We start from the raw sequence: 11,304 nt of genomic DNA, 5'->3' as shown, positions 1-11,304 counted from the left end.
TATGAAATCGAATCAACATATATCGACGCCACCAACATCTAATGAACCGCGTAATAAAACTTTTCGTCGGACATATAACGGGGGACAAAATGCACGAACTGCTCATAAACCTCAACGACCTCTCTCACAGAAAAGAGATCCACAACCCAATCCTCGAGGTGGGCCCGGTTCTAAGCCTGATACCAGGTCTTTCGGAACCCCAAATGAGACCGGTCTTCACGTGAAAGCTCATGTATGTACCGTGGCTGTGAATGGGTTGATAGATACCGGGGCAACAATAAGTATTCTGTCTCGAGAAACATATTTTGAAATGAAATGAAATGGGGTTTAACGTCCTACTGTTCTGCTCCTAACCTGGGCTAATGAAGACGGGCATACGCCATACAGTGTGCTATGAGGGAAATTTTGCCCGGACAGCGGCACTATGGCCTACTCTTATATCGAATTCCAACTGCCAAGGGATCTTTTACGTGCATGCCAATGTGTACATGGGACCTCGGTTTTTCGTCCCATCCGAACGACTAGACAGCTTTCCTTGTCAGCCCCTCCGTCCTGCATCACTGACAAGGGAGAACCACGCCGGAAAATCTGGATGAACTTTCTCGGCCAATGCAGGGATCGAACACCCGACCTCCAGGCTAGCGAGCTAGCGTCTTACCCACTTAGCCACGTGATCCCCGAAACATATTTTAGAATACCTGTGAGTATACTGTTACGGTCCAGACGATTCCAGTCTTTCGCTCGTCGTTTCCGACTGAGAGTGTCAAACAATGAGACCAGCTCCCTTGTAGAGTTCACGCCCGAAACACATTTATATAACGATGTCATACATTACCATGTATCACAATATAATTTATTATTTTCCCGTTAGGCCGATGAATTGACACAAATCAGTTAGCGAAACAAGCGACATCAAACAGCCGGCGGCCATGACACTTTGGCGCTGTCAAGGCTATAACATCGTCATTGTTAGTAACACTCGCATTGATTGGTTGACAACTGACGTCATCGGAATCCCCTTATAAATAGAAGCAGACGACGAGGAAATCCTCAGTGGTCACTCGGTGCTCTCGGGAAAGCTCCTTACATAATTGGCAGCAATCCAGCTATTTTTGGAAACTGGATATGGATCACCAAAAATGGGTAAGAAATTAATATCCTAGCTTCGGCTGTGGTAGTTTATCCATAATTGGTCTCCTATTTAAAGACTCATAGGTTGGTTTAACCTTGACTGGCTTGATCCAAGATAGGCCTGGATAGTTGTGGTTCACCCATTCCCCCAAGTCTTACCAATTCCTTATGTCACCAAATCTCCGATTTAATCCTGTCATATCCACTGGCCTGACAGGGCAAATGCAATTATTTACCTAATTCCTGTTTCCATACCTGGGAACTTATCCAAAGGGTTGGCGTCTCACCCAAATTATCTCCCCTTAATGCGTTTTTTTTCAATTATAAATTGATCCAAATAAAATGTTTATTTTTATCTACACCCGAGTTTGTTAGTTCTTCCGATTGAAGTGCTAGGCTGGAACGAACCCTTAAAAAGTCTCTAATTAAAATAGTCGAGATGCAACATTGGTGTCAGAAGTGGGATTTAAAATTAAAGTGAATTCATTAAAACTTATTCCAGTGTCTAGTGGATCGGAAGTTCTAATAAACAGAAACTCCATAAATAAATAAATTAGGTTCCTTTATTAATATTAACAAGCCAACAGCGAGGCTGATGTCCCCCGCCGAAATCCCCAAATAAATAGATGACACATATTAATTAATCGCACATCTATTTTTTTTTCCAAAGTATCAAGCAATCAAACTGATTATCAACTATACACTAAGTTTCATCACTCTCTATCAGATAGAATCAAAGTTATCTTGTCTCAAAGCAGGAAATTGCTTATCTCTGCTTAGCTTTAGCTCAATATGTTAATCATTGAACTCTACATCAAGTTTAAAAATTCTACCTCAATTAGAAGAAGAGTTGTTATGTTCCAAAATCTTGACCAATCAAACTGCTTATTGCTCGTTAGTCTAAGCAGAAAATTCTCATCATCAAACTTAGTCAAGGTATTGATGTAATGAAACTATACACCAAGTTTCATCAATCTCACTTAATTAGAATCAAATTTATCGTGTTCCAAAGCATCAACCAGTCAAATTGCTTATCTCTGCTTACTCTAAGCCGAAAATGCCGATCTTCGCACTCATCAAGGCATTGACCTCATAAACCCCTACACCAAGTTTGAACATCCAAGCTTAATTAGAAGGAGAGTTATTGTGTTCCAAAGTCTCGGCCAATCAAATTGCTTATCGCTCTGCTTACCATGAGCAGAAAATGCTCATCATCGAACTTAGTCAAGATATTGATGTAATGAAACTATACACCAAGTTTCATCACTCTCACGTCAGTGGAACTAAAGTTATCGTGTCCCAAAGCATCAACCAATCAAATTGCTTATCTCTGCTTACCCTAAGCAGAAAATGCTTATCTTCACACTCCATCAAGACATTGACCTAATAAACACCTACACCAAGTTTGAACATTCTAGCTCAATTAGAAGGAGGGTTATTGTGTTCCAAAGTCTCGGCCAATCAAATTGCTTATCGCTCTGCTTACCCTGAGCAGATAATGCTCATCATCGAACTTAGTCAAGGTATTGATGTAATGAAACTATACACCAAGTTTCATCATTCTCACTTAATTGGAACTAAAGTTATCGTGTCCCAAAGCATCAACCAATCAAATTGCTTATCTTTGCTTACCCTAAGCAGAAAATGCTTATCTTCACACTCCATCAAGGCATTGACCTAATAAACACCTACACCAAGTTTGAACATTCTAGCTCAATTAGAAGGAGGGTTATTGTGTTCCAAAGTCTCGGCCAATCAAATTGCTTATCGCTCTGCTTACCCTGAGCAGAAAATGCTCATTATCGAACTTAGTCAAGGTATTGATGTAATGAAACTATCCACCAAGTTTCATCTTTCTCACTTAATTAGAACTAAAGTTATCGTGTCCCAAAGCATCAACCATTTAAATTGCTTATCTCTGCTTACCCTAAGCCGAAAATGCTCATCTTCGAACTCCATCAAGGCATTGACCTAATAAACACCTACACCAAGTTTGAACATTCTAGGTCAATTAGGAGGAGAGTTATTGTGTCCCAAAAAGTGTGACGGACAGACGGACGGACAGACAGACCCATTTTAATAGTCCCCTGCTTTCTTCGAAAGGCGGGGGACAATAATACAATTAGAAAATGGCCACCAAATCCTTGTCCCAAGAGTTCGAAATTATCCCAGACACTGATCCGGATATGGCCTCGGCGCCCTCGGTAGAATCAGTTGATGGTGATGTCTCAGGAACTGAAATAGAAAATCAGAATATGGGTGACGATGGAATTCTTAAAGAAATTAGCCGACAATTTAATCAATTCTTCCTGGAAAATGCTCAGGTTCAAAATGATTTTTTAGACAATTTAAAGGAATTAAGGGAGGATGTTAGATTACTAAAAGACCATGTTAATAAATTGGATGAAAAAGTAAATGATCCAAATCCTGCCACATTTTACTCAAATGGAAATGGAGATGCTCAAAACAGAAACACACCAAGCCATAATCAAAATTCTAATCGTACCTCAATCCAAGCATATGTTCCCACCAGTCCTAGAATTAATAACCCCCTTAGAATCAAACCACAATCATATGATGGAAGTGAAGATTTTGAGGAATATATCTCCCAATTTGATATAATAGCCACAATGAACAAGTGGAGCTATGAAGAAAAATCCCTTTACCTAGCCAGTAGTTTGTCTGGAAACGCCAGGACAATCTTGTCAGAATTAAATACTATCCAGAGAACGGATTTCCATACCCTCACAACCCTCCTAAGTATTCGTTTTGGATCAACGGAAAAATCTGAAATATATAGAGCAAAATTACAAACTCGTATTAGAGGAAGGAACGAATCCTTATCTGAGTTGGCTCAATCCATCCGCAAACTAACGAGACAGGCCTACCCCACGGCAGAGGCATCTCTCACCAATATTTTAGCCTTAGAACATTTTATAGACTCCATACCAGACTCAGAAATGAGATTACGAATTAGGGAACTAAGACCCAAGGATATCAATGAGGCTGAGATACATTCTATTAGACTCGAAGCCCACAGACTGGCAGATAAAAAAAGAGGACGTTCAGTTCATTCTGTAGATCTAAATCATAATATAAACCAGGTCGGAGCTGGAGCTATAAAATCTGATGATATGGGTCAAAGCAAAATTGATATACTTACCTTGAATAGTTCAATCACATCTTTGGATAAAACTACCAAACACTTGATAAATACCCTAAATAAGGGACAACCATTGCAGCAATCATCACGTAGCTCCTGGAATAAAAATCCCAATTACAGTCTGAGTCATTGGCCAAACAACCAACAATATACAAACTCTAATAATAATTATGGCGGATATCAATATAACTCCAATACGAGAACAGATAGACCCCAACAGATGACAAACACAAGAAATGGATGGTCTCGTCCACCATATAATTGGAATCAACCTAATCATCAAAACCCCGATGATGAGTCACGATCCAAACCAAGGGAGACAATCAATAATCCCCATTTACAGAGGGAAAGGGATCTCCAAAACCAGGAAAACTAAATGTTGCTGAACTCGAGAGTCAGAATTCAGCAGAAATTGAAAATAACAAAGGGCCCAATAATGTAACAATAAGTAATATTAATGATGATAAACATGGATTTTTTGTTAATGCTAATATAATGGGGAAATTTATGTCCTTACTTGTAGACAGTGGAACTAATGTGTCTATACTTAGTATGCAATTTATGAAAACATTAGGGGCTTTGGATGAATTAAATATAAAGCCTGTTAATCTTAACCTGGTAACAGCCACTGGCGAAAAGAAACCTTTCCATGGTAAATGCTGGATCGATATTACCCTTGGTACTCATAGGATAAAACATGAGTTTTTAATAGCTGATATTACACAGCAAGGAATTATTGGCATTGACCTACTTACTTCCAATTCAATAAATATATTTCTCGACAGGAATTGCCTAAATATTAAAGGAGATGATCTACCATGCTATAGATTTCAAAATTCTATGGAGCAAACTTGCAGTAGGATTTGCATGAATCAGGATATTACTATACCCGCTAATAGTGAGACTTTTGTCTTTGGGATCTTAATGGATCCGATACCTAGAAGTGGTGTCGCAATTGTCGAACCCACTCAGAATTTTCTGGAAAAGACAGAACTGTTAATGGAAAAAGTGTTGTTAACCCTAGCTCGGGGTCTGTGCCCGTACGTTTAATGAACGCTACCAACACAGACATAAGAGTCCGTAAAAACACAATTATTGCCCGTATTGACACAGTTCAGCTGGTCTCAGAAATGAAAAGTAATATTCCCATTAATGAAATAGACACTAATCAATCTCCTGCATTGGATTCAGACATCCTTCCTGATTATTTGATGGAAGTTTATAATAATTCAATAGATGAATTAACTGAGAACGAGTGACGTTCATTCAAATCCCTACTGTTAAAATACAAACATACCTTTTCCAAAGATTCATCTGATATAGGCATCACCAATGAAGCTGAGCATTGGATTAATACTGGTTGTGCTCCACCAATTCGTCAACATCCTCGTCGCGTCCCCTGGCAAGCAGAAAAGAGGTTGAATTGGAAATAGAAAGCATGGCACAGAAAAATATAATAGAAAAATCTGATAGTCCTTGGTGTTCTCCTGTCGTTTTAGTTAAAAAGAAAGACAATACACTACGGTTCTGTATTGATTACAGACGTCTAAATGATGTCACCATAAAAAATAGTCATCCATTACCTCGGATTGACACTACTCTTGATGCCTTGTCTGGTTTCTCTTGGTTCTCAACGATTGACTTGAGATCAGGATATTGGCAAGTCAAGATTGCTGAACAAGATAGGCCCATACTTTAAATCAAGTCGTTTTTTTTGATCATTTTGATCATTTCTGTACCCGGATGTGGACTGTGGCAGTTCAAAAACATGGCATTCGGATTGTGCAACGCGCCGGCCACGTTCGAAAGACTGATGGAGAAGGTCTTAGCTAACTTATCATGGGAAATATGTATGGTGTACCTGGATGATATCATTATCTTTGCAAAATCCTTTGATGAACACTTAACCAACTTAGAAAAAGTCTTCCAGAGGCTCCAACAAGCAAACCTGAAAATGAATCCAAAGAAATGTTTTATGTTTAAAAAACAAGTATCATTCTTGGGTCATATAATTAATCAGGATGGAATTGCCACTGATTCATGTAAAACCATCGCAGTACGCAATTGGCCAATTCCTCAAAATGTTAAAGAGGTCAGACAATTCCTTGGGCTATGTTCATATTACAGGAAATTTGTCAATAAGTTTGCAGATATCGCTAAACCCCTTCATAAACTAACAGAGATAAGGACAAAATTCCAATGGTCCGATGAATGCCAATCTGCCTTCGACAACCTCAAAGAAGCTTTAACCAGTCCGCCTATACTTGCATTCCCTAAATTAGAAGGACATTTTATTTTGGACAATGACGCATCCAATAATGGTTTAGGTGCTGTGCTCTCACAAACACAAGATGGTGTAGAAAGAGTGATAAGTTACTATAGCAAGGCTTTTAGTAGAACTGAGAGTTAATATTGTGTAACCAGAAGAGAATTACTTGCAATTATAAGCTCAGTGAAACAATTCCACCATTATTTCTATGGTCAACCATTTACAGTCAGAAGTGACCACGGTGCACTAACATGGCTTATAAATTTTAAAAATCCAGAAGGACAACTTGCTAGATGGTTTGAGTTCCTGTCTTCCTACCAATTTACCATTGAGTACAGGGCAGGACGAGTACATAATAATGCAGATGCATTATCTCGACGACCATGCATAGTGGATTGTCTCCACTGTACAAAGGCGGAACAGAGATATGAGAATAGTATTCTTGAAGATCTACATACCTCCACTAAAAACCTTAATGTCTTGGCTTGCACAAGTGCTCCAATAGACCAATTAAACAAAAATCCATTATCTTCCTCTTCCCTTCCTGAAAATATAAATAAAGAAATAAATATATATGACGACAAATTAATAATCAACCTACAGTTGGGAGACCCTACACTCAATGAAATAATCCAGTGGGTTAAGCATAACTATAAACCTCCCTGGTCAAACATATCAGACAGAGGTCAGCGCACCAAATACTATTGGATGCGGTTCGAATCCCTATTAATTGATCAAGATCGGTTATGTTATACCTGGGATAGGGGTAAAGGGCAAGATCCAGCCATCCTAATTATCCTCCCTCCTATCCTGGTCCCAACTCCATGAACACATAACAAGGGGTCATTTAGGCTATAAAAAACATTATCTAAGATCAAAAACCGATACTTTTGGTATCAAATGCATGATGACATAAGGAAATGGTCTTCAACTTGTGATATTTGTGCCTCTCGTAAATCCCCTGCCAAAGTAGCCAAAGGGCCTTTAAAAACCTACAACGTGGGTTTACCTATGGAAAGATGGGCTATAGATGTCCTGGGTCCATTACCGGAAACAAAGCATGGAAATAAATACCTACTAGTAGCAGCCGATTATTTCTCTAAATGGGTTGAGGCCATGCCAATACCTGATCAAAGAGCTATAACAATAGCCCAAACCTTTATTGACCGAATTGTAACAATTTTTGATACCCCCATGCAAATCCATTCCGATCAAGGGCCAAGCTATGAGTCTGAGGTGTTCCAAGAAATGTGTAAAATTTTAGATATCGAGAAAACTCGAACCACCCCCTATAGACCCCAATCCGATGGAATGGTTGAGAGGGCCAATCGTACCATAAGTTCCATGTTGTCAGCATTTGTAAATAATAATAAAAATGATTGGGATGATCACATATACTTACTCATGTCAGCGTATCTTTCTGCAGAACACGAATCACTGGGTGTTTCTCCATGTGAAATGGTTTTCGGCCGCAACATCCGTCTTCCAGTAGATCTCATTCTTGGATCAGTGGAACCTACAAATTTAAAAATAAAGTCAGACTATGCCTTTGACTTACAAAATAAAATAGAACGCATACATAGTTTTGCTAGAGGGCGTTTAAAACAAGCCACAGCAAACATGAAAGTTGATCACGATAGATCTATTCAATTGAATCCTTACAAGGTCGGCAGTCCTGTATGGTATTATAACCACAAATACAAAGGTGGAGGTTCAAAATTAAGGTGTCCATGGAAGGGGTCCCTACCTAGTGACAAAATGTCTTAATGATGTAGTCTATAAGATACAAAAATCCCGAAAGACCCAACCTAAAGTGGTCCACCATAATCATCTGAAACCTTATACTGGAAATAACATACCCAATTGGTTACAGATGTTATCAAATATCAAATCTCTGTATACATTTATTTACAGAACATTCGTTATGGGTGCAAACTGTGTGTTAATGCAGAATTCGCAAAATACCAATATGCAGAAAGACACGTAACCTCTTGCCATAGCAACTATAGTTACCAATGCTCCCACTGCTTAGGACTGGCAGCTAGATCTGATATAAGACACCCAAGATGCCCTGGAACAGCCAGAATGAACGTTATAAACAAGACAACCATGACCTTTAATCAAAATGATGAGGAAGAATTTAAAACCTTCTGCGGAAGGAGAAGGGCCTTGATTGTCACCCAAAGATCCCTGCCTACAGACAAACAACTACAAGCCCCTTGCCGAAAACGTACGTTGCCAGAAAAGCCGTATAATGGGTCAAAGCATCCAAAAATAGCCATTGACCAGCCAGCCCCACCCGCTCATTCAAACAAGTATTATACCAATCGAAAAACAAAATTACCAGTCCCAGCAGTACCAAAGGTTACATTTGAGAAGATACCCGCTACATTGGAGAAGACATCAGTTTCATCAGAGAAGACACCAGTTTCATCAGAGAAGACACCAGTTTCATCGGAGAAGACCCCAGTTTCATCAGAGAAGACCCCAGTTTCATCAGAGAAGACACCAGTTTCATCAGAGAAGACACCAGTTTCCATTATTCAAAACCTTCATCTCTCATCCGTATCGTCATCATCATCATCATCATCATCATCGTCATCTGTATCAAAATCAAATAATAATAATAATAATAATAGTATAAGTAACGTAGCCATCCCTGTGACTGTTTCCTTACACCCACACAGTAGCGAGGTAGCTGAACTCCACCCTCCTACTTATATCCCAACTGATAGAGTAACATTGAAACTTAAATCATTTCAAGCTGCCCAGGACCACCGCATTGTATTAAATGTTGGTGGTACCTGTTTTTATACCAGTGAACTTATTATAAGTAAAGACCCATATTGCATTCTAGTGAAAATGATAACCCCTGATTCACCTTTCCAACCTTACCGGCAAGATGACAACTACAGATACTATTTTTTAGACCGTAGCCCTGAATATTTCCCCATTGTCTTAGAATATCTTAGGAATTTAAATTCACCCATATCTTTTATACACTTGTTGCCCGTCCAAAGTCTGAAACTCGCTGCTATTATGCAGGAAGCAAAATTTTAGGAATAAGATGCCCTGTTAGAATTCACCAAAGAAAAACTAAGCGAGTATTAATTAGTATTAAGTATTATCGATGTTATTAAAATATTATGTTAATTCCAATATTATAATATTACAAATGTTCTTATCATTATTGCGAATTTTTATCATTATTAAAATATATCCAGACTACTTGTAATTAACTTAATGTAATTTTCAACATGTTTAACATATGAAATTGTATATACTATTTTTTACTCAATATTATTAACCCATATATTAATATTAATGTTTATAATATAATGTTATATTGAGCCACTCACCTGTAGGCCTATTTAAATAAAATTAATCTTGTGGCAATAATATCCACGTTTACCACTGCAGAAGTGAGTTGTTCTTTCCTTAATTCCAGTCATCACATGGAAGATAACATTGGCAAAGTCAATCACGTCAGAGTCAGTGTGTGTTGGATAATCGTATTAGCGTTCGGGACGAACTTCTCCGAGGAAGGGGGCAATGTTACGGTCCAGGCGATTCCAGTCTTTCGCTCGTCGTTTCCGATTGAGAGTGTCAAACAATGAGACCAGCTCCCTTGTAGAGTTCACGCCCGAAACACATTTATATAACGATGTCATACATTACCATGTATCACAATATAATTTATTATTTTTCCGTTAGGCCGATGAATTGACACAAATCAGTTAGCGAAACAAGCGACATCAAACAACCGGCGGCCATGACACTTTGGCGCGGTCAAGGCTATAACGTCGTCATTGTTAGTAACGCTCGCATTGATTGGTCGACAACTGACGTCATCGGAATCCCCTTATAAATAGAAGCAGACGACAAGGAAATCCTCAGTGGTCACTCGGTGCACTCGGGAAAGCTCCTTACATAATTGGCAGCAATCCAGCTATTTTTGGAAATTGGATATGGATCACCAAAAATGGGTAAGAAATTAATATCCTAGCTTCGGCTGTGGTAGTTTATCCATAATTGGTCTCCTATTTAAAGACTCATAGGTTGGTTTAACCTTGACTGGCTTGATCCAAGATAGGCCTAGATAGTTGTGGTTCACCCATTCCCCCAAGTCTTACCAATTCCTTATGTCACCAAATCTCCGATTTAATCCTGTCATATCCACTGGCCTGACCCTGACAGGGCAAATGCAATTATTTACCTAATTCCTGTTTCCATACCTGGGAACTTATCAAAAGGATTGGCGTCTCACCCAAATTATCTCCCCTTAATGCGATGTATCTCAATTATAAATTGATCCAAATAAAGATGTTTATTTTTATCTACACCCGAGTTTGTTAGTTCTTCCGATTGAAGTGCTAGGCTGGAACAAACCCTTAAAAAGTCTTTAATTAAAATAGTCGAGACGCAACAATACGACCTGAATTAGAACACGTGCCTCATACGTTTCGTGCCGCTAACGGGGGTGCGTTGGATGTTTTGGGTAAAGTAAAACTCAAACTCGAAATTTATGGGGAAAGTTATTTCCATAGTTGTGTAGTAGGCTCTATCGGGTCGCAATTCATTCTTGGTTTGGATTTTCTTGAAAAATACGATGGAATAGTTAACGTGAAAGAGAAAACATTATTTATTAATGGTAAAATATGTGATGGGTAAAATGGCGAATGAAATGTTAGACAATGAACCGTGGACCAGTCCCGTAGTTTTTATGCGGAAGAAACCGGAG

The 11,304-nt window shown here is 38.8% G+C and overlaps 1 protein-coding gene across 1 annotated transcript; it reads left to right on the top strand.

Moving 5' to 3' along the window:
- Positions 1 to 7,908: 7,908 nt before the first annotated feature.
- On the top strand, positions 7,909 to 9,643 carry LOC126825421 (protein P54-like). The gene has a single exon (XM_050555108.2). It carries the CDS (start codon positions 8,649 to 8,651, stop codon positions 9,621 to 9,623), a length of 975 nt encoding a protein of 324 aa, XP_050411065.1. The 5' UTR covers positions 7,909 to 8,648; the 3' UTR covers positions 9,624 to 9,643.
- The last annotated feature ends 1,661 nt before the right edge of the window (positions 9,644 to 11,304 follow it).

This window comes from Patella vulgata, chromosome 6 (genome assembly GCF_932274485.2).
Source record: "Patella vulgata chromosome 6, xgPatVulg1.2, whole genome shotgun sequence".
NCBI lineage: Eukaryota > Metazoa > Mollusca > Gastropoda > Patellidae > Patella > Patella vulgata.
The sequence above is the reverse complement of the archived record's forward strand: the minus strand, read 5'-3'. Positions and strand labels throughout refer to the sequence as shown.